General features: G+C 38.9%; 1 protein-coding gene across 2 annotated transcripts; it reads right to left on the bottom strand.

Moving 5' to 3' along the window:
- Positions 1–1,004: 1,004 nt before the first annotated feature.
- Positions 1,005–23,381, bottom strand: RNF212B (ring finger protein 212B). 2 transcript variants are annotated; one of them, XM_032623172.1, is made up of 15 exons: positions 23,320–23,381; positions 21,504–21,604; positions 19,594–19,646; positions 19,019–19,093; positions 14,313–14,428; positions 13,208–13,268; positions 12,462–12,490; positions 11,302–11,348; positions 11,038–11,080; positions 10,819–10,879; positions 10,162–10,210; positions 4,550–4,589; positions 4,153–4,253; positions 3,391–3,452; positions 1,152–1,631 (listed from the first exon to the last, which is right to left on the bottom strand). In XM_032623172.1, exons 2-15 carry the CDS (start codon positions 21,601–21,603, stop codon positions 1,566–1,568), a joined length of 903 nt encoding a protein of 300 aa, XP_032479063.1. In that variant the 5' UTR covers position 21,604; positions 23,320–23,381; the 3' UTR covers positions 1,152–1,565. The 2 variants fall into 2 exon arrangements, with proteins under 2 accessions (XP_032479062.1, XP_032479063.1); XM_032623171.1 differs by lacking the exon at positions 23,320–23,381 and having other exon boundaries at positions 1,005–1,631; positions 21,504–21,606.
- Between the last annotated feature and the right edge of the window lie 861 nt (positions 23,382–24,242).

Raw genomic sequence — 24,242 nt, 5'->3', positions numbered from 1 at the left:
GGGTAAATCTTTCCCCCGGAGCTTGTGAAAAAGTTTAATAATTGGGTGGAGAATAATTTAGACTGGATATTTATTGGAGGTGGGAATTAGGGGAGATGTCCTTTAAAAAAAAAAGTAGAATTAGAATTACAGAGGGGTAGAGAGGAGAGGGAATGGTTTCTACTGTTCGGAAGGACAGTGCAGGTAGGTTCCAGGTTTGGTTTTACAAACCTGACAGTCCCTCCTGCCTAGCTTGACAAAGACTGATTTTTTTTTTCAGAGACTGATTTTTTTATCTTTTTGGTGTTGGTTTAATGTGTCCAGAAAAGAGACTTTTCCCTCACTTTATACGATCTGTCTTGGAGACAGAGGGACCATGGTCCTTAACTGAATTAATTGATGTTTTAGAATGGTTTTCATCAGTTGGGGTCAGATATAAAGGTATCAGTGGGTTAACCATCTAGAAATAAAAAAGTGGAAAGCCCCAAATTGCTAGAATAATAATAAAAAGGCCCAAAATAAAATTGTTTCTCTCACCTCCACTTTGCCACTTCTATGGTTTAGAGATTAATGGAGCCAAATCCATTAACTTTCTGATTTAGTATACTTTTTATTTATTTTTGAAGCGGCAGGATATACTGAGGTAAAGTAAAAGAACAAAAACTTGAAAAGTTAGTAGATCAGTATCTATCACTAGGCAGACTTTTTTCTGCATCTGCTACAGCACAGGCTCTTGCTCAGAAGAGAGGGAGTTTAGAAATGCCTTTAAAATAAATTCAGTTTCAGAAAGGGTAGTGGGATCCTATTCAGCTACAAGGTCATTCCCAAGACCAAATTTATTTCTGGCAGATGCTATCTTTACATTTTTCCAATATTTTTGCTTAAGGTATGCCTGCCAGTGGCCTACCCATTTAATCCCTCATTTCTACCCCTTAGTACCCAAAGAAGAATAAATGTTTGATCTCAGTGGTAGTGTTCTTTGCCCATTCCACCATTTGAGAGCTTGTAATACCAATAGAGTTGCAGTAGCAATAAAAGGACATCCTCTTTATTTCATTATCTGTGTACTTTAGTAAGCCTGTGTCTCCAACCGTTACCAAACAGAAAGGAAAATCAACATATTTAATAGTAACTAGGCACAGAGGAAACAATAGGCAAATAGAAAAAGTATAATAAATTAGGGCAAGGAACAGTGTTGTGGCTTGTTAACATCGGCAGTGGGAGAATATATCCAAAGCTAAAAAGTGAAATCCAGAAATAAAACATGGTTAATAAGTATATCACCCCACCCCCCACCCCCAATGATGCCAAGAATTGTTTTTATAACCTTGTTTCAAGTTGCAGGAAATAAGGGAGCTATCTGTATCTTGTGGGAGAGATATAAACATCTTCCTGAAGCTCTGACCTGACCATTTTCATAGGAAGTAATACAGGGTGTATAGGATTAAGATTGAGAGAGAGAAGGTACAGAGTGAAACCAGGAAACAAGGTAGGGGTACATTTTCCAAGGCCATCACACCTAAATGAGTATGAGATGCTACCGTCCATCCTTCAGCAGTATGTATAGATCAGATCTTGAAAATGGTCTATCTGGGAGTGTTCCATGCTTCTCTCCCCCTGGCTAATCCCATCTGCCTCTGTTGGTAGAGATTCTGCAGCACAGGACAGGAAGGCAGTTAAGGGTGTTTGTAACAAAAAGGGCAAGTAAGGCCCTCTCAAGTCATTATATGAAGTTTATTGTGACAGTAAACTGCTGCTGTTGCTTCCCCATAGTTTTCTCCATTTCATGAAAACTAACTTTTCCAAACTAAGATTTGATACATCTAATGTGACAAATGCTTTGTTGCTACTTATGAAACTGGAGCATTTCCGTGGTTTATGGTGATAAAGCCGAATATTTGAAAATCAAACAGTTTTGGGAAGCCTGGAACATGACTACCATACCCAGAGATGATTACCAGGGAGGCAGAGTTGTTAGGCCTCTGGGGAAGTGGTACTTTCTTCAATAACTCTTTTTCTAACTTTATTATGGAAATTTTCAAAAAATACAAAAACAGTAGTATAATGCACTCACATGTACTCATCACTCATCACCCAACTTCAACAATTAACTCATGGCCAATTTTCTTTCATTTCTACTTTCTCACACTGCCCCTTTCCACTAGATTAAGCTAAAGCAAAATTCAGACAATCATTTAATTTTCTATCCATAAGTATTTTAGTATGCATCTCTAAAAGATAAAGACTATTTTTAAAAACATAACCACAATAGCATCATGCCTACAAAAAAAACACTATTAACAATTCCTTAATATAAAATGTCCACTAAGTATTCAGTTTTCCTCAACTGTCTCATAAATGGTTTTTACAGTTTGTTCCAATCAAGATCCAACTGGAGGCCATTTATTTGCAGATGGTTTATATGTGTCTTAAGTCTTTTTTTCACCTGTAGATTAATCCCTCGATTTACGAGGGTCTTAGAGGGATGTTATTTCCCTAGCGTTGTCTGTTAAGGCTTAGACCCTAATTCCTTGCTGACGAAAATAAAGGGAATTTTGGAACATGAGAGCAAAATATTTACCTACCTTAGTAGGTCACCAGGAGCTTGGCCTAAATATCCTCAAAACCCAAGGTGTAAAAGTGAACTTAAAAGGCAAGCCTGGACTTTTCATTTAATAGAGCTCCTTACAAACCTCTCTTCTCGTTCCCATGCCCTTTTCCTCTTGTTTTCTGGATCAGAATAATAGTCTCATAAATTTACAAAACATTATTCTGCTGTTGCTCTTTGGAGAAATGAAAATGGTTTTTCCTAGTTCAAGCAGTACCTCTATCCAAAATATATATTCCATTGAAAACCCCTTTCTGTGAAACTCTTGGGAATGTCATTTGTGTCCACATCCTTAGTTCACCCTGGCCAAGACCTCTCAGTTTAAAACCTTTCATTACTATGTGACCTAATTTTTTTTTTTTTTTTTTTTTTTTTTTTTTTGCTGTACGCGGGCCTCTCACCGTTGTGGCCTCTCCCGCTGTGGAGTACAGGCTCCAGACACGCAGGCTCAGCGGCCATGACTCACGGGCGCAGCCGCTCCGCGGCATGTGGAATCCTCCCGGACCGGGGCACGAACCCGTGTCCCCTGCATCAGCAGGCGGACTCTCAACCACTGCGCCACCAGGGAAGCCCTGTGACCTAATTTTTAAACCCCAAACCAGGAAGGTAATCTAACAGTCATATTATCAGAGTGACACCACTCTGGAAAACTGTGTACCTGTGGTTACCACACTTGAAACCACGTCATTCTCCACTGGTTACATTCTATCACCTTAACAAGAGACCAGAATGAGGCATTAAGTGTGCAGGCCTAACTGTGTGAGGTTTTCATGAGCAGACCAGTTAGACTGGCCAGGGCTCACCTGTAGGGCTGGTAGCTGGAAACCAGGAAGACCCTCTAGTGTGGTTCTGCTCTCCCTTTGACCTGGAGGATGGAATTAAATAGTGAAAGATAACTACCTGGGGCAGTTTCTCAGTATTGTTATTTATGCATCAGGATAAATAAGTGGTTCTTAATCTGCAGTACACTACTCAGAAGGGAAAAGACTGTTAGCTCAGCAATTCAAGAGGTGGGTTATAATATAAAGTCCATTCTTTTACTGTGAGGATGGGGTGGTGACACAGAGGTCTGAGATTTGAGTTTAACTATGAGTAGAAAGATGTAGAGACAATATAAAGATTTTGGTGAGCTATGAAAGATGACAGCCCCTTATCATAAGGACTGGTAGCAGAGGTACCTTTTGGGAAAACATGAGGAGAAAAAAGGATGCTGGTTTTATCATTCTCATTCAGCACTAAGCTCCCAGCAATGCTGCAACATAGGGATCTCAAAAGAAACAAACAAAAAGCCAGTTTAATTCTACAGGCCAACCTTCTGGCTAAAGAGCAGAACTCTACTCCAGGTGACAGGATGAGTGATATTTACGCACAAGCCAAAGCCTGCCCTAACTGTGAAGGAAATGGGGTTAACTCTTAAAGAATATTAAGGGGTCAAACTTGAGACAGTGCTTTTTTCAGGGGCTGGGGTGTAAAAATCCCAACTTCTTTGCACCTTGAAAATCTTCATTTTAGTGTTTATGTCAATGGTTGAAGCTCCACTCCTTTGGGAATGTTATTTAACTTACCTGAATTATTGGGGGTGAGGACTCCTATTTGACCTGAATCCCCACCACTTAGGGATGGTCTGAAAGAAAAAATCCCCTGTCCGGAGGAGGCAGATGAAGGTCTAAGGAAGGGAAATAAAAGCATCAGCAGAGAAAAGGAAAGGTTGAAGTAAAAACCATGTGTAAAGGAAGAGCCTATACAATTAAACCAGAGAGGAAATGAATCCCCTGCTTGCAACTCAGAATACAATTAAGTAATTCAGATGTATATTAGACACAGTACTGTTCAACCTTCTCTTTTGTTTACAAGGTAGATTATAAACTTCAGTGGTATAGGCCAGTGGAGAAGTAACCACAGGGCTGCTGGCAGAATGTCAGTGGGAACAGATCTCAAGTGAAAGGAAGCAGTATTACTTACCTATAAGATAGGCTGTGAGTGGAAGCTGGTGAAGGGGTTTCTGAAAAGCATAAAAATGAGCCTATGAGATAATTCATGAACCAAGAAGAGATCCAGGTATTCTGGGGGCCAGGGCAAAGGAACAGGGGATCAAAGATTTTGGTATATATGTTAGACTTGGGGGCTAATGGCAAGTGAAAAAGCCCACAAGTCACCTAGCAGTGGATCATAAAGGTGCTTTCCTCGCCCTTTCATGAGTTTATGGGCAAGGATCCATCACTGCCTTGATGCGTTCTAATGTATCTGTGCCTTGGTTTCCCCTCTAAGGTGAAGATTATCAGAAAGGATGGCTAAAGACAAAGGGTCATTAAATTGGCTGGGAGTGACAGCAGTAAAAATGTAGAGTAAGGACCTCCACAGATTCTCTCCATAAAAGGAATGAGAAAACTGGCAAAAATTGTCAGAATCAACTTCTTCAGAATTCTGGAAATTAACAAAGGGCTTTTAGCAATCTGGGGAATGTTTATTCCAGAAAAATAGCTGAATGTGAGTAAGAACAGTGAGCTTTGTGACATTTTAACTTGCCCTATTCCCATTTCTCCCTCTCCAGCTCCATGGTAGCCTTGAAAATCAACAGTTTGGCAGTCATCATAGGGGATGGAATGGGGTTGGAGCTCTTTCAAAACCTCATTCCCAGAGAATTGTCATACTTGACCTGCCTAGTTGTTCACTGGAAGACTTCACTTGCAAGGCTGCCTTTATTTGACCTGACTTGGAGCCAAACTTACCAGGACTTGGAGCTTAAGAGTTCACCAAGTGTGAAAAGCTTTTTCCCCAGGAGTGTTTGTTGCAAATAATTAGAGGCACTTGTTTAGCCTGCCTGAGGAGGTGAATATCAGTTGGGGCAAACAATAGGCTAACCAAAAAGCATAAAAGGAAAAGCTGCCGAATGACCTGTCCACGGGGATTTTGAAAAGGAACAACAAGTTCTTGGGAATCTAGGCCATGTGCATGCACAGGGCTGTGTGCATGCTCAGTAAAGATTGAAAAGGCTCTAAGCTCTCACCTTGGGACTACCTTGAGGTCATACAAGCAGAAAGTGAAGGCTAAGGCACAGTCGTCAGCTGCATGTTGAAGGTGCACCCCAACGCACAGTCCCTCAGCAAACACTGAGGGATTTATTGGTACTAGGTGTTTAAGGAAAGCTCTGTCCAATCATTAGCTGAACACTAAGCTAACCAAATAGAGACTTCGGTGGCCACACGAGAAAGAATACAGATTTTACAGAATCAGTTTTAGAAAGTCACTAAACAATGACAAACAGCAACAACAACAAACCTTGGGAAGGGAGGAAGTATCTGATTCTTAGAGTTGCCATGCTATATTATTTAGCTGTCCAGTTTTCAACAAAAAATTATGAAGCATGAAAGAAACAAGAAAGTATGATCTATGTAAAGGAAAAAAGCACAAGCAATAGAAACTGTCCTTGAGGAAGCTCAGATACATTGGGTTTTAAAGACAAAGACTTTAACCGAGCGGTTCTTTTTTTTTTTTTTGGCCATGTTGACAGGCATGCGGGATCCTAGTTCCCCCGAACAGGGATCGAACCCATATCCCCTGCAGTGGAAGCACAGTCTTAACCACTGGACTGCCAAGGAAGTCCCTAAATCAGCTATTTTAAACATGTTCAGTTAGCTAAAGGAAACCATGTCTAAAGCACTAAACAACAGTATAAGAATGGTCTCATCAAATAGAGAACACTAATAAAGAAATATTATATTAAAAAGAAGCAAATATAAGTTCTGGAATTGAAAAGTACAATAACTAAAATGTAAACTTCACTAGTGATATGAGCAGTCAGAAAAAAGAATCAGCAAATTTGAAGATAAATCAATTGAGATTATCCAGTATGAAGAAGAGAAAGAAAAAGGAATGAAGAAAAATGAACAAAGCCTCAAAGACCTTGGTGGAATACCATCAAGCACACCAGCATGTGCAAAATGGGAGTTCCAGAAGGAGAACAGAGAGGACCAAGGGCAGAAAGAATTATCTGAAGAAATAATGGCTGACAACTTCCCAAATTAGATGAAAACATTAATCTATACATCCAAGAAGCTCAACAAATCCCAAAGAGGATAAATCAAAGAGATCCGCACCTAGACTCATCATAAACTGTTGAAAGCTAAAGGCAAAAAAAGACACTTGAAAGCAGCAAGAGAGAAGCCATTCATCACATGAAAGGGATTCTCAATAAAATTGGCACTGATTTCTCCTCAGAAACCATGGAGGCCAGAATATAGGAGGATAATGTATTAAAAATGCTGAAAGACTGTCAATCAAAAATTTTAAATCCAGCAAAACTATCCTTCAAAAATGAAGGAGAAATTAAGACACTCCCAGATGAGTGTCAAAATTAAGAGAATTCATCACTACCAAACCTGCTTTACAAGAAATACTAAAGAGAGTCCTTCAAGCTTAAGTGATAGGACACCAGACAGTAACTCAAATCTACATGAAGAAATAATAAAGATCACTGGTAAAGATAACTACATTGATAAACATAAAAGTATAAGTGTATTTTTGTAACTTCCTCCTATCTGATTTAAAAGACAACTGCATAAAACATAATTATAAATTTATGTTGATGAGAACACAATTTTTAAAGATATAATCTATATAATAACAGCACAATGGAATGGAGAGGGGAATGGAACTATATAGGAGAAAAGTTTTTGTACACTGTTGAAATTAAGTTTGGTATAATCTGAACTAAATTGTTATAAATTATGATGTTAATTATGATGTTAATCCCTAAGAAAATAACAAAAAATATAGTGAAAGAAACAAGAAAGAAAGTAAAATGGTACACTAGAAAATAGCTGTTTAACACAAAAGACAGCAAAAATGGAGGAAGTGAGGAACAAAACATACATAAGACATATAGAAAATAGGGACTTCCCTGGTGGTCCAGTGGTTAAGAATCCACGCTTCCACTGTAGGGGGCACAGGTTCAATCCCTGGTCGGGGAACTAAAATCCCACATGCTGTGTGGTGTGGCAAAAAAAAAAAAAAAAAAAAAGACACATAGAAAACAAATAGCAAAATGGCAGAAGCAGTCTTTCCTTATTAATAATTACATTAAATGTAAATGTATTAAACTCTCCAATTAAAAGGCAGAAACTGGCCAAATGGTGAAAAAAGATCCAACTATACATCATCTATGAAAGACTCACTGTAAATTCAAAGACACATATAGGTTTAAAGTAAAAGGATGGAAAAAGATATTCCACACAAACAGTAAACAAAAGAGAGCTGGAATGGGTAATAACAGATAAATGCACTTTAAGACAACATTGTTACTAGAGACAAAGGTCAAAATGATAAAAGGGTCAACCCATCAAGAAGATATAACACTTATATATGCACTTAACAACAAAGTCCTAAAATACATGAAGCAAAAACTGACAGAATTGAAGAGAAAAGTAGACAATTCAACAATAATAAAGCTTTCAATACCCCACTTTCAATAATGGATAAAACAGCAAGACAGAAGATCAGCAAGAAAACAGAAGATTTAAATGGCACTATATACCAACTAAATCTAACAGATATCTATAGAACACTCCACCCAACAACAGCAGAATACACATTCTTTTCAAGTGTACAGGGAACTTTCCCCAGGATAGACAATGTTTTAGGCTATAAATTTAAAAGGATCTAAACCATACAAAGTATGTTGTTCAACAACAATGAAATGAAATTAAAATCAATTAACAGGAGGAAATTTGGGAAATTAACAATTATGTGGATAATCAACACTGCTAAGTAACTAATGGGTCAAAGAAAAGAAAATCACAGAAGTTAGAAAATACTTTGAGATGAATGAAAACAAAAACACAACATACTAAAACTTAAAAGGATGCAGTGAAAGCAGTGCTCAGAATGAAATTTATAACTGTAAAAGTCTATATTAAAAAAGCAGATCTCAAGTCAATAATGCTACCGTCCACTTTAAGAAACGAGGAGAACTAAACCCAAAAGCAGACGGAAAGAAAATGATTAGGGCAGAAATAAATGAAATAGAGAATAGAAAAATAATAGAGAAAAATCAAGAAAACTAAAAGTTGGTTCTTTGAAATGACAAACAAAATTGACTAATCCTGTGGGGTGAGGGGCAGGATAAATCTGGAGGCTGGGATTAACACATACATACTACTATATATAAAATAGATAACCCTGGTGGTGCAGTGGTTAAGAATCCGCCTGCCAATGCAGTGGACAGGGGTTCGAGCCCTGGTCTGGGAAGATCCCACGTGCCGCAGAGCAACTAAGCCCGCACACCACAGCTACTGAGCCTGCACTCTACAGCCTGCAAGCCACAACTACTGAGCCCACGTGCCACAACTACTGAAGCCTGCGCACCTGGAGCCCGTGCTCCACAACAAGAAAAGCTACCGCAATGAGAGCACCACAACGAAGAGTAGCCCCTGCTCACTACAACCAGAGAAAGCCCATGCGCAGCAACGAAGACCTAGTGCAGACAAAAATAAATAAATTAATTAATTAATTAAAAAAAAAAACAGATAACCAACAAGGACCTACTGTATAGCACAGGAAACTATACTCAATATTATATAATAACTTATAAGGGAAAAGAATCTGAAAAAATATATGTATATATAGATTCAGTTATATAAATATACATACATATGTATGTATAGTCTGTATTGGGTTGGCCAAAAAGTTCATTCGATTTTTTTCTGGAAGATGGTACGGATATATATATATATATATATATATCTCAATTGCTGTGCCGTACACCTGAAATTTAGATGATATTGTAAATCAACTATACTTTAATTTAAAAATTTTTTTAAAATAAACTTCCTTTTTAGAACTGTTTAAAAAATGGACTAATCTTTAGCCAGGCTGTCCAAGAAAAAAGAAGAAAGCCCCAAATAACTAAAATCAGAAATAAAAGAGAGTATTACTACTAACCTAACAGAAATAAATTGGCTAGAGCACCTACGTTTTTCAAAGGGGTGAATATGAAAGAACTGGAGGGAGGCTATTTGGTGAATTTCAAAAATGGTTATCCAGGAAGAGATCTGTGAATTTCAAAACTGCCTCTTGGGAAAGAAAGGGAAATCCTCTCCAAGTATACTCTATGGACTGACTAATGCCTTGAAAAACAGTAATAACAGTAATAGTTCTAAGGGGAAAGAGACAAGAAATTAAGTAGGTGGAACCAAAATATTTCTTCACTGGAATATTTTTGTGTTTGATACACAGTGAAGAAGCCAGATACCCTTCAGGCTAACATAATTGGCATCTAGTTAATCTTTCTTTTAGATCTAACTTCTACTGCCATCTTGTGGCAATTAAAATCCAGGTCAATTATTTTAAAAGTTACTCTCCAGTCTCCTGACCAGAGGGTTTCAATGACTTTCTAATACTCAAGTTTCAATTTTCCCCTTATCAGTTTGAGAACAGAAATATCATTACTAGAAAAGTTGTATCTGGAACCACCTTCTGGAGAAAAAGTAAAATGGCATTATATTATGCACAGAAAACCAGAAATCTGCTCAGAATGTGTTGGCTTCTGACTCCTTCCCCTACACTGCCCCTCTCACCAGTAAAAGAGTCTCTTGGAGTGCTCCTTCCCTGCAGCGCTCTGGCTCCCTGAGGGACAAATAATAAACATTAATAAATATATCCCGGGGCTTCCCTGGTGGCGCAGTGGTTGAGAGTCCGCCTGCCGATGCAGGGGACATGGGTTCCTGCCCCGGTCCTGGAGGATCCCACATGCCGCGGAGCGACTAGGCCCGTGAACCATGACCGCTGAGCCTGTGTGTCCAGAGCCTGTGCTCCGCAACAGGAGAGGCCACAATAGTGAGAGGCCCGCGTACCGCCAAAAAAAATATAATAATAAAATAAATAAATATATCCCGATTCTCTGGCTTCCATATTTTATGCTATGGCTATACACTGAAGCATATGTTTTTCTCCCAGAGTGGGTACATGACTCCAGGAAGGATCCACACTTTACTCCTTCCAAAATGAACATGATGGACACTGTTAATGCAGTCCACTATTTTCACCCCTATTCATTCCGAGTCATGAATTAGGTCAGCTTCTAACATCAGGTCTGAATTGCTGAAAGAGAGTCCAGGCATGGCATCATATAATTCATGCCAAAATCTATATAAGTTTAATATTCTTGCTTTAATCTTGGCTTTCATTTAGCATTAGAAGTCTCAATCTGAAAAGATAATGTGAATATTTCTTACCTGTCCCAAGTTACTAAAGCCAGCCCCTCTATAAAGGATAGATTCCACTGAGGAGGACCGACTGTATAAGGCAAAACAAAAAGGAAAAAACAAACCTGGTATTAAACTTTTACACAGACATAAAGTCTCCTCAGTCCCTGTCTCAGCCGTATCTAGGCATTTCTTTCATCTTGATCTTTTGCCAACAGTTCTAATGCTGCTGTGTAGCTTTCTACTCACCTGACCACTTGGCTGCTATGCTGAGAACTGGGTCGTGGAGTAACTGAAAGGGAATAAAATGCAGAATGAAAAGTTGCCATCAATGGTGCGCCCTGCCTTGCCTAGCCTACATGTTGCAAGTGAGTATCCAGGAGTATGGCCTTTTCATGTCATACATAAGATTCGGAAAATCACATTATACTTTCTGAGAGGAAACCATCTTCCATATGGGAAAAGGATATTTACTCATCTCACACAGATATTTGGGCAAAACATGGTCTCTACCTGACTGTGATGGAGAAGTAATGCCCACTGGTCGAGGTGTGGTTGACCTGCACGGAAAAAAAAAAAAAAAAGAAAGGCAGCTCTATTTTCTCTAAGCAGAACTTAGTGCCACCTTAGAGGATCAATCAGGTCATCATTTACAGAAATAACAGCCTTCTCTCTGAGCACAGATTGCTTACTAATCATGTATTACAGGTATTAGCCCAAAATACAGAGGCAAGCTTTCCATATGGGACTCCTTGGCTCTCCAATTCCCTAAACAAAATCTTCTCCACTTCTCTATTGCCCATAATAGAAGTTCTGAAGTCCTTCTTTCTTCCTTCCCATAGTGCCTTAACAGGTACTCTCAACTTTACATATATCTATCCATCTGTCCATCCATTCATACATCTGCCATTCCCTCACTCCCTCCATCCCCTCTTCCATCTACCCACAGACATTTATTTAGTGCTCATAAGTCTTAGATCCTGAACTTACAAAGATAACTAGAATATGGTTCCTATTTTTGAGAGGCTCACAGGCTAGTGGGAGAGACAAAAAGAAAAAGAGCAACATAAGTGTTATAATGGGTATGTCAGAAGTATGGAAGTATGATAGAACACTAGACTTTAGCTTCTGTGAGTCAGGGGCCATGTCTTTTTAATCCACCAATGCAGAGATGATATTAAAAATATATAATAACTGGTAGGGTATAGACATTTACAATTAGAATAATCGGTGATGTACACCCAACACCTAACACAGTGCTTCACAAACAGTAAGTATTTAATGAATATTTATTGAATAAATGAATAATAGAACATCTAAATCTGCCTAATAAAGTGCTGACAGAGGAAATGACACATGAGTTCAATTTTGAGGGGTGAGTAGGATTTCATAAGGTGACGGTCAAGGGTGAGCATTCATCCAAGATTTTAGTTCAGCACTTTTCAGTGAGGAGCTCTTTTTTGGAGAAGTGAAAAATGAATTCATAAACCATTCCCTCCACCGCAGAGCCCACACAGGAGCTACAGCCAAGTGCCAAGAAAGGATAGAATTCACTTTGCTGTACAGCAGAAATTAACACAACATTGTAAAGCAACTATACTCCAATTAAAAAAAAAAAAAAGAAAGGATAGAAATTTTCAAAGAGGGATGGTATGGGGCCTGATAAAACTGACCTGCTTCCTTGGTACCAACTTGGAGATTCCTGTAGGTGAAAAAAATGGGAGTGAAGGAAGCTGTAGCTCAATGGTCCCAATCAATGGATCTTACTTGTCAGATAGCTAAGCTGCAATGTCCTCTAGTTGTGGTTACTAAGATGCCCAATAGAAGAAAAAACAGCAACAGTGAGTGTTTCCTCAGAAAATTATTAGCTTTGGGGAGAGAAAATTTAGGTCCTCTTCACAAAAACACATTGGGAATCCTGTAGACTGATACATGTAGGGAAATATAGAGAGTCTATGGGGAGAGCAAGGAAAATGACAGGATTACAATGTGCTAGAAGAGTTACAAGAGTAAGATCAAAAGGAACATTATATAAACACAAAGGACAATCTTGGGAAGAGACAAATGTCTAGGAAATAGAGTTTGAGGGACAGGAAAGGTCCTGAGGTGCCTTGGGATTCTTGAAGAAAAATTTTAAGTTACCACAGATATCTCTTCTATAAGAGAGCTTCCCAAGTGTTATGCCATGGACTCACTGATATTCGAGAATAGGTTACCACTGTGCTAGATTTTGTCCTTTCATCCCTCCAAGGTCTTCTGTGGCCTCGTCCATTTACTACAGTAAATGCTGTACAAATATTATCAATTATTACCAGCCATGATGTGAAAAAGGTTAGGAAACACTAATTCTATTCAGTCAGCTAGATAGATGGGCCTAGTAAGAGAGAAAATAATAGTATGGAAAATCTATTTCATTCACCTTTAGGATGGCTAGCAATTTCTTCAGTTCTCCATTCTCTTTCCTTAAGACTGACAGCTCTCTAGGCAAAAGATGGAAAAAGAAACAATCAGCTCCAGCAGGTCAGTGGGATAAAAAACCTGATTTTTATTATCAACATCTAGTTAATGCTTCCGGAGAGATACTTGCCACTATACAAGGTATTTCTGTCAGAGATCTGGTGATTCAGGGGGGCAATGGCAGGGTTTTGGTGGTGAGAAGAATCAGGTGGACAAAATAAACAGTCACGTGGTATGATTTCAGAAGTTTACACAGAACTGCATTTCCTCTCCACACATTTTCCCCTGGCCTGCTGCTGTCTGAAAATTTCCATCAGGGATTCCATCTTTTAGCTTAAGATTTCCAAAAGAACATGGACTTCCCTGGTGGCGCAGTGGTTAAGAATCTGCCTGCCAATGCAGGGGACACGGGTTCAATCCCTGGTCTGGGAAGATCCCACATGCTGTGGAGCAACTAAGCCCGTGCGCCACAACTACTGAACCTGCACTCTAGAGCCCATGAGCCACAACTACTGAGCCTGTGTGCCACAACTGCTGAGCCCATGCACCACAGCTACTGAAGCCTGTGCGCTCTAGGGCCCACGTGCTGCAACTACTGAAGCCTGCGCGCCTACAGCCCATGCTCTGCAACAAAAGAAGCCACCCCAATGAGAAGCCCCAACACCACAATGAAGAGTAGCCCCCGCTTGCTGCAACTAGAGAAAGCCTGCGTACAGCAACAAAGACCCAACACAGCCAAAAAAAGAACCAAAACACACCCTCCTAGAGGTAACATTTTAAATCTTCCATCATTATTACTGTGAAAAAGTCATGTCTGATTTCTCTGAAGAAGTAGTTTTCGACAGATGGAAGTAAAAGGGGAAAGCTATAAAGTAGGGAAGGCCCCTTGAGGGAAGAAAGAGAAAAATAAAATGGAGATTGAGAGACCAAAAATTCTGTACCTGACTTAACCAAGACAAACATAAACACACATGGAGCAATTTTTAGGCTTTGGAACCGTAAGGAAATAAGGGCTACAGCTTCTATGAAAGGAAAAACGCTCTCTGGTGATTTCATTCGTCACTTACTTGTCCTGGTTAGTCAGTGTTTGCTGTGCCTCCTGCGTGGCTGCTTCTAACTTGGTAATTCTATGCTTATAAAAGGCGATGAGGAGATCTGTTTGCTTCTTCTGGAAACTCCACACCTACTAGGGAAAAACAGACCTTTGACATACAACCCCCATAATTCCTTTCCCCTTACTTGTAGCAACAAATGGAAACCCATCAATTCATACCCTATTACTGATCATTTTCTTCTGGAGCATCTGACCTAATTCATGATTCCCCAAAACTAGGGAAAGCCAAAGGTTTTCATTTCCAGAAAAGTGCCTTCCTAATATCTTAATGAGAACATTCTGACATAGAATGACCCTTTAAAAATATAACCATTCATCTTGAGCAAGAAGTGACAACCAAAAAAATGTTTCCAAGCTTAGAACTGGTTCTGACCTTACTTGTTTACTATTAGCTTGGACTCAGCTTTCACATTCCTAGCTCTACAGAGCACTGGTAACCAATTTACTTTCCCTAAGATACTCACACATAGACACTTGTAGGCTGTTTATGTTGCTACAGTAAAGGGCAAAGAGGCACAGAAGGAGATTTATCTATTCCTGAATTTTATTTCTGGCCATGGGTAAATAATTTTATCTTTTGCTTTAATTTACCATTTGATATACTGATGTGCCTATCATGGGATTACTGAATCAGATCAAAAGTTAATATGTGGAAAGTATTTTAGCTTTGTCAGGTTCTACTTTTGAATACACAGCAGTATTCAGGTCTCATTTGTTTCCTCCCTACTCACACCGTAAACCTTTTTTCTTAGGTCCTTCCTAGATCTGGTACTTTTGTCATAAACTTTTTGTTCTCATTTAATTTGCAAGTTGCTTTTGCCACCTTACTAAAGAATTCTACTTCTGAATTTATATAGTCTCTACACTCTTTCCTTTCTACTCAAAAGCAAACTAAACTAATTCTACGCAGATAAGAATTCACTGTAATCTATTTTTTAAAATTTGTTCTTGTTTTCAATAAAAGTAAAACATATTCATTTTAGAAAATTTGAACAATGCAGAAGCAGAAAAAAGGCACTCAATCCTGGGAGTTATCTAAAATGGCAAAGGGTTGGCGAGCAATAGATACTACAGATAGATACAATATATAGCCAAGAGACCTACTAACCTATGTGCCAAAACTACTTTGGTGCTCAAAGAGATTTGAGCAAAAAAGAATCCTAAAAATGCTTCCTTATCAAAAGCAAGGGGACTTCCCTGGTGGTCCAGTGGTTAAGACTCCACGCTTCCACTGCAGGGGGCACAGGTTTGATCCCTCGTCAGGGAACTAAGATCCTACAAGCCACGTGGCACAGCCAGGGAGTTAAGTTTTGGGTTGCACAGTTTGTGATCAAAGCCTCTCACACTGGGGCTTAAGGTTCCTCGACCTGCTCAGTAGTGATAAAGAACTCAACTACACTGTTTCAGAAGTCTTAAAAACTGACAGATAAACTTTTCTTTTCAGGTAAAAGAATCTTCAACTAAATAAAACCTTTCTTCAAAGGCACCATTGATTATCTCAGCTGTTCAGTCTTTAAATTCAAGTGAGGGATGGGAAACTGATCTGATCTATTTATGAGATCAGGTCTTGACCTGATTTTATTCAAACGATTTATATGGTAGTTATTTAAGTATGTTAGCAAAACATATGACTTCCAAGTCAGCCAACTAATGATCAGGGCCAGCTGCCTGTATTTGTAAATAAAGTTTTACTGGAATACAGTCATACCCATTTGTTTACAGATTGCCTGTGGCTGTTGTTCTGTGCTACAACAGCAGAGTTGAGTAGCTGCAACAGAGGTTGCATAGCCTGCAAAACCTAAAATATTTACTAACCTTTCAAGAAAAAGTTTGTCAGTCCCAACACTAAATTTATGAAAGTCTTTCTTGGGCTTCCCTGGTGACGCACTGGTTAAAAATCAGCCTGTCAATGCAGGGGACACAGGTTCGAGCCCTGGTTGGGGAAGATCCCCCATGCCGCGGAGCAACTAAGTCTGTGTGCCACAACTACTGAGCCTGCGCTCTACAGCCCGAGAGCCACAACTACTGAAGCCCACGTGCCTAGAGCTCGTGTTCTACAACAAGAGAAGCCACTGCAATGAGAAGCCCGCACACCACAACCAAGAGTAGCCCCTGTTCACCACAACTAGAGAAAGCCCGCGTGCAGCAACGAAGACCCAATGCAGCCCAAAATAAATAAATAAATTCATTTAAAAAAAAAGTCTTTCTCTGTATTTTCATTTATCTTTTTGTTTTTTGGCCACGCCGTATGGCATGTGGGATCTTCGTTCCCCAAGCAGGGATCAAACCCATGCCCCCTGTACTGGGAGCGCAGAGTCTTAACCACTGGCCCACAAGGGAAGTCCCTCTGTCTTTTCATTTGCGCCTTTTGCTCTGAATTTGTCTTTCTTTGTGAACCTATATCTTTCCCTCTCTTTCTCTCAACCTCTTCTCTCTTTATTTCCTACTCTATTTGATGCTCAGTGTTGTCTGTTCTTCCTATTTGTATTTACTTAATGGACATTTATGTTACTTCTTCTTAATTTTAAAGTGGATGGGCCCAACAAAATGGGAGAAAATGTTTGCAAATCACATATGTGGTGAAGGATTTGTACCTAGAATATATAAAGAACTCTTACAACTAATAATAAAAAGACAATCTGACTTAAAAATGGGCAAAGGATCTGAATAGATATTACTTTAAAGATGACAAACAAATAGCCAATAAGCACATGAGAAGATGCTCAACATCATTAATCATCAGAGAAATGAAAATCAAAACCACACCAAGATAGCACTTCACACCACTAGGATGATTATTATAAAAAAAGACAGATAAAACAAGTATTGGTGAGGATATGGAGAAATCAAAACCCTCATACACTGCTGGTAAAAATGTAAAATGTGCAAGCACTTGGGAAAACAGTCTGGCAGTTCCAAAAGTTAAACATAGAGTTACCATTTGATCCAGTGATCTAATTCCTATGTATATATCCAAGAGAAATGAATATATGTCCACATAAAAATTTGTATACAAATATTCACAGCAGCATTATTCATAATAGCCAAAAAGTGGAAATAACCTAAATGTCCCTCAATGGATGAATGAATACGTGAAACATATATCCAGCTATATAATGGATTATTATTTGGTCATAAAAAGCAATAAAGTACTAATGAAGTTCTAATACATTCTACAACATGGATAAACTTTGAACACATTATGCTAAGGGAAAGCAGTGCAGGATTCAGACAATAAATAAATTATATAATGTTAGAGATAAGACCTATGATGAAAAATAAAGCAGGGTAAGAAGTAGACTTGGGGCTGCTATTTGAGATATGAGAATCAGTAAAGGTCTGACTGAGGAAGAAAAATATGAGCAGAAGCTTGAATGAGACAATCTAGACAGTACTTGGATCAGTTATTCAACTTCACAGATTGGGAAAACACATTTTCAGACATTGCTGACTTCACCAAACGGGCACTTCACTACAGTGATGATTAACTGACCCTTTTCATGTATTTTATCTTGATTGCTTGACCATGTGTATTTGGTCCCATGATTAGGCAGGGTAGAATTCGGACTACATATAATTTCTCTCCTGATCATTAACTAACCCCTGGTTTAGTTATTAACCAAAGCTCTGCTCTTTCTCTTGTTCATGTGACCTTGTTTACATTTCTCCTTGAGTCTCAGCTGGATTTTATCTCCCCATAATGTTAAATAGTATCTCAGATATGATGGTTCACCCAAGCAGCTAAAAGCAGGATGCAGTGAATGCCTTAATTTCCCTTCCTCTATCTCCAGAGTCAGGATTGAGGGGGAGACACCAAAGAAAAATTAAACCTACTGTCTTCAGCCAAACATGACAAAGGACCATCTTCACGTTTAATAAAAAAATATTCTCGTAAGAACAAGAAGAGTAGAGAAGAAAAATAGTGATAAAATCTCAAGAAATGTGCCCAGATAGCAATCCCATGAGGCTATGAAATGATCTTGGTGGAGAACTGGAGAGTGGAAGGGAAAAACCAAAGTTTTTAGAATTTGGGAACTTTCTCAAATGGTTGTCCTGTCTCCTCTTCACTTCCTTCCACAATTCTATTGCTCCTGACCAAGTCAATGGCATGACAACATATCACGCATCAGGAAAAGAAAAATATCTTCCAAAATTCAGGCAACCTATTATAAATACTAACTGAAGAATTAAATATATATGTGTTGCTAAGAGAGGTTATTGAAAAATAAGAGTGGAGAACAAGAAATCCGTTTTTGAACTTAGGTCTATAAGCAAAAGCTTGGCTACTAAATCCATTGTTTGCAGGGTCAGGCCTGTATATTCAAAGCAATTTTTAGAAGATTCATTAAATGTACGAAGAAAGAAGACAAAGCTCTCTAGAACCTTTTTTATCCTCAAAAATTACTAAATAGAACTAGGAACCACAAGGCAAGATGTCAGCTACATAGAAGTTTTTACAGCCTATCACAGATTCTGGGTGAGTAAAAAGTTAACTGTTGAGATATTTATCATCAGAGAAGAAAGCAAACAGGGCAGCCAATTCCTCCCCATTGTATACAAATATGCGAATGCAGTTTAAAGAGAACCTCTGGAAAAGAAATAAGATGCATTTATAACTTGCCTGGAAAATCAGATTTTCTTCACTTTTATTTCTCATACCTGAGAGATGTGACTAAAATACTGCAAAGCTGTCTCCATAGGGCTTTTGAAGTACATCTTCTCCTGAGGTTTCAGCTATGAAGACAGTAAGACACATCCACAATGGAATGAAATAAAATACAGGCAAATATGGTTAAAGACATAGCACCCTTTCTAAAGCACCAGGTATTATTTCACTGTGCTAAAAGGGCGATCACTATTGCGCTAGGAGATGTAGACTACATATCCTAATCCTTCTTACCTCATGCTTCTGTGACAGTAGTCACAAATCCACAAATAATTCTTTTATCTCTAGTTTACCTCCTTTTTTTTTCAATTGCTATCTACACGTTTTGTTTGTTCCTTTTTTAAAAAAAAAAATTTCAGTTTTTTTTTTTGGCGATGCCACGTGGCTTGCAGGATCTTAGTTCCCTGACCAGGGATTGAACCCAGGCCCCCACGGTGAAAGCCCCAAGTCCTAACGACTGGACCACCAGGGAATTCCCCCCAAATTTCAGTTCTTAGCCACTGTATTCTTTGTATAGTTCCTACATACCAGGAATGGGATAAGATTGTGACGGGGAGGAAAAACTTACATTATCAGAAAGAGCCAGATACTTGCAGGCAGTTCCACAAACAGCACATTTTTCTAGTGGGGAAAGGGGAAAAAAATGTTTGGTTCTCATGGGCATGAGGTAAGATTTTCCTAAAGTACATGATAACAGTCAAGTAGGCTAGCTAATGAAAAGAGGGTTCTTACTGAATTCAAAATGTCATTGTGCTATAAAAGGACATCAACTTGAGCTCCATTCTTGAAATCAGTGTTTCCAAACTTGTATGTTGATGAGAAGTAAGGCTTTCACACTGTACCTCTACCCATCTCCCTTTTTATAAATTCCCAGTTTTCTTCTGCAGGTGAGGGACAGTAGCCTCCCAGCAGGAGTACAGGAGTGTACATTTACTAGAGTCTGGGAAGAGTACCAAAGATCTCAACTTTAAGTTATTATTTTTTATTCTATCTACCTGACAGTAGGCACACATTAGGCACCATAAGAAACTCTCCAATTATTCCTGCCTTGTTCTCACCTTGCTAATATTCCTGGATATTGTTTTGAAGCTCTCCTACTCTCATTCTCTAATTAACCCAATCTGAAAGATGTGGAAATTAAAATTCCTCATCTTCCTGTGAAGTTAAAATTTTAGTAGTGGTGCTGGTTATTGATTAAGATAAATGCCATGTCCGGAGAAAACATCACATGACGTATGCTTCACCGAGACAAACTGCTCCAAAGTGAGCTGTTGTTACCATAGTAATAGCTTTGTTACATTAGCAGATAACTTTAAAGGGTCATGAGATTCACATAGAGAAAAAGCTTCTCCAGAGGCTACCTAACCTGACTCTTCTTTCCTTGGGGATGAAGTTTTCCCCCATCTTCCTTCCATATTATTATCAGAGTGAGCTAGCAAGTGCAAATCATTCTTCTATTTAAGAAAAAGACAAGACAAAGAAACTTCCACAGCTCTCCATCACCTGCAGGATAAAGTTCAGGTTCTTTAGCCTGGTATATAGAGCCTTCCATCATATGGCCACTACCTACCACTCTAGCCTCATCTCTCACCATTTCTTACTTTATCCTTTTATGCTCTACCAATCCCAACCACATGTACTTCCCTGTACTAAGTTTAATGATGTTGTATTCCTTTACACATGCTGTTCTCTTAAACCAGAATGATCTTCCCTGCCTAATTCACTTGGCAGACTCCAGTTTATTACTCAAAACTCTATTGAAACAACACCTCTTCTATGAAATTTTCCCTGATCAAAACATCTTAAGTCCCTCTTCTGGACCTACTACCCAGAATACATACCTACAGAATATAATACGTACCTTGTAAGTATTTTAGCATTAAGAAAAAAAAGACACACCTTAAATTTGTCTCTTCTAAGACTTAACAGCTGCAAGAACTTGGTCAAATCGCCTATTTGAACCAGCTCCTCATTTGTAAAATGAGTCTACTAATAATTACCTCCTGGGATTGTGGTGAGGATACATAAAACTGGTACACATGAAAATACTTTTTAAACCACAAAGGTATCACCCACCACTATCACCATCGTCAACATTTCTAATTAAACTGATTTCACAGATTATACTACTTCCCATTAGAAATGGCTCTTGTTATCAAACACTTTCCCAATTTCTATTCATTATTTTTATTTTTTCTCTTTCCTCTAATCAGTCTGATAACCTTGTGGCTTTCCCTGCCACAGGCTTCAGAACACTGACAAGCACCTTTTGATGTTCAAGTAATAGATAGTCCATTTGCTAAATCATTCCTTTTAATGGATTCCTCCGATTTTCATAATCAACAGTTTCCTATTATACCCACACCACCTTCGGCCTACTAAGTGATTTTTATTCCAAGTTACACAGAGAAATGGTTAATCATTATTTCTAGGTTAAAAACATTTTTGCCTGAATCTGAAAACAGTTAAATCACTCACCCAGAGTCAAACACTTTTTACAGAAAATATGGCCACAGCTGGTGACAAAGAAATGGGCCCCATCTTTTCGGAAACACAGGTTGCAGTGAAACCAATCCATTCTGCAGCAGAGAAAGAGAATAACCTGGGGCATAACATAATTATAGCTGTTCCAAAATCTACTTAACAATGTTTACTTAGTTTCTGCTAACTTATTGGGATGTGGGCATATTACTGTGGGTATTCCAATTGGATGTGAGGAAGTACATATACCTCTGAAGTAAAAAAAGCAGACTGCAGACTATGCTCTGCCATTTTCTAAAGAGAAAAATTATACATATTTAGAAGAGTAATAGGACAATGATGACTTCTTTTTGAATGGTGAGATCATGTGTATGTGTGTGTGTGTGTGTTGCCTTTACACTTTTTTTGTTTTCTAAATTTTCTGGATTAATTCAGGCACTAATTTGTAATTAGAAAAAACAATCCTAAAAAAAAATCTATTTCTTTCCTAATAGTTTCCTGTGATACAGCAAGATGGAGCAAGGAGAAGGTAGTGGACCAAATATACAAGATCACATATTAGCCACTTGGAACACATTTTATCTAATGGAAACATTATTTATGCATGATGTCTCAGCTTTTCACATTTCCTTCTACTCCATAGAAACTCAGAATCATAGATCTGGAAGCGATCTTGAAAATCATTTAACATTTTTTCCAATCCCATCATTTTTCAAAAGATGTATCTGATATTCACTGAAATGTAAGGTTTTAAATGAAGAAACTGACATAAAAAATACAGAGCTGAGGGCTTCCCTGGGCGCAGTGGTTGAGAGTCCGCCTGCCGATGCAGGGGACACAGGTTCGTGCCCCGGTCCGGGAAGATCCCACATGCCGCGGAGCGGCTAGGCCCGTGAGCCATGGCCGCTGAGCCTGCGCGTCCGGAGCCTGTGCTCCGCGACGGGAGAGGCCACGGCAGTGAGAGGCCGGCGTACCGCAAAAAAAAAAAAAGAAAAAATACAGAGCTGATACATAGAGCTGTAATTAGTTCACACATTTAATAGATTTACGCTTAATTTCATGAATATACTACAAGAATGTAATATATATTAGTTTAATTTCATTTAAAATTAAATTGGGGGAAAAAATCAGAACAGAAGGTAAAATTTTTCCCCACTGAAGTCTTTTCTTTAAAAAAGTTTTAAAGTAGTTTATGGAGACATTTGCTCAAAGAATATTGGCTGGTTTGTGCCACACTGTAATATTTTTGTCACATAAGGGCAAGATTCACGATAAAAACTTACTGAATAAACGTTTCAATGCAAAGGCATTACACAGAGGCATGAGCTTCAGATACCTATTTGTTGCTCACAGATACACTAACTTCTACCAGAAAGTGAGTCTAAAGAACTACTGAAAAGGTCACAGTAATATATGCCCTGGTTTGTTTAGGGGAAGCAAGAACGATTTTAATCAAATGCGTTGACCAAATGAACCCTTTAGAAGAAGGGCCGTTAACAGGATTTGTGAGGGCAAGACTCGTCTGATTTCTAGGGGTGATGGAGATTAAGCAGAGTCTCAGATTTACCAGTAACTCTTTTTTTTTTTTTTGCGGTACGCGGGCCTCTCACTGCTGTGGCCTCTCCTGTTGCGGAGCACAGGCTCCGGACGCGCAGGCTCAGCGGCCATGGCTCACGGGCCCAGCCGCTCCGCGGCATGTGGGATCTTCCCGGACCGGGGCACAAACCCATGTCCCCTGCATCGGCAGGCGGACTGTCAACCACTGCGCCACCAGGGAAGCCCGCAGTAGCTCTTTTTTAACTACATGCCCTACCTGTTTGGCTGCAGTGATCCCAAAAGCCTCGGATCTCACCGAAATCAATCAGTTCTCAAGAAAAGCTGGAAATGGCGGGAAAATATACAGCAAGCCTGGCACCGGCGAGAGGCAAGAGGCTGGGCGTGGCCCGCGACGCTGTGTGAGAGGCGTGGGCGGGGCCCAGGAGTGGGCGGGGTCCAGAGCATGCGCGAGGCGTGGGCGGGGCCAAGAGGCAAGAGTGCGTTTTCTTAATAGTCCAGGAAAATCTACCTCATTTAAGATTGGGAACAAATAAGAAATATGATCTAATCTCATACATGCTATGGAAACAAGGTGAAAATAAACCTAATAATGTTCAAGCAGACAGTAACACACTAGAAAAATGTGGTCACAAAGCAGATGAAAACTTTAACTTAGTATTTTTTCTTCTCTCTTTTTTTAACCTAATATTTTTAAGGGAAATAAAATAATAGATGATTTGAAAGAAAAGCATAAATCAGAAATAGAAAAGCTAAAAAGTGATACGGGTAGAGAACAGTCGCATATTAAATGAGAACTAACCAGTCTCAGGAAAAAAATTTTTTTAAATTTTTTCAGAAATAAAAAAAGCACATTTAAGGGCTGAAAGGAGAATGGTTTTTCTAAAAAGAAAGATAAAAGTTTTCAAGAGAAAGTGATAGATATAGAGAACAAGCACACACATTTATCCTCACAAGGAAAACCAGAGCAATGTATCAGAACAAATATTTAAAACAAAATTTTGAGAAAATTTTCCTGAAATAAGACTTAAGTCTACATATTGCAAAGGCCTACAGTGTATAGGACAAAACTGACCCAGAACAGTTTAAACCAAAACATTTTCTAGTAAAACTATTAAATTAGTCTTTAAAGATAAGGAAAAACCCCTTTGAGCATCCAGACAAAAAGTCCTGGTCATTTAT

The sequence above is a fragment of the Phocoena sinus genome, chromosome 2 (assembly GCF_008692025.1).
Source record: "Phocoena sinus isolate mPhoSin1 chromosome 2, mPhoSin1.pri, whole genome shotgun sequence".
In the NCBI taxonomy this organism is placed as follows: domain Eukaryota; kingdom Metazoa; phylum Chordata; class Mammalia; order Artiodactyla; family Phocoenidae; genus Phocoena; species Phocoena sinus.
The sequence above is the reverse complement of the archived record's forward strand: the minus strand, read 5'-3'. Positions and strand labels throughout refer to the sequence as shown.

What these genes read in the sequence shown, in the direction of transcription:
- RNF212B (XM_032623172.1), bottom strand. Translation starts at nt 21,603, where the DNA reads ATGGATTGGTTTCACTGCAACCTGTGTTTCCGAAAAGATGGGGCCCAT. An exon ending in AATTGCTAGCCATCCTAAAG is followed by an intron (nt 12,491 to 13,207) that starts GTGAATGAAATA and finishes TTTCACCTACAG; the next exon opens with GAATCTCCAAGTTGGTACCA. An exon ending in CATAGCAGCCAAGTGGTCAG is followed by an intron (nt 10,880 to 11,037) that starts GTGAGTAGAAAG and finishes TGCCTTATACAG; the next exon opens with TCGGTCCTCCTCAGTGGAAT.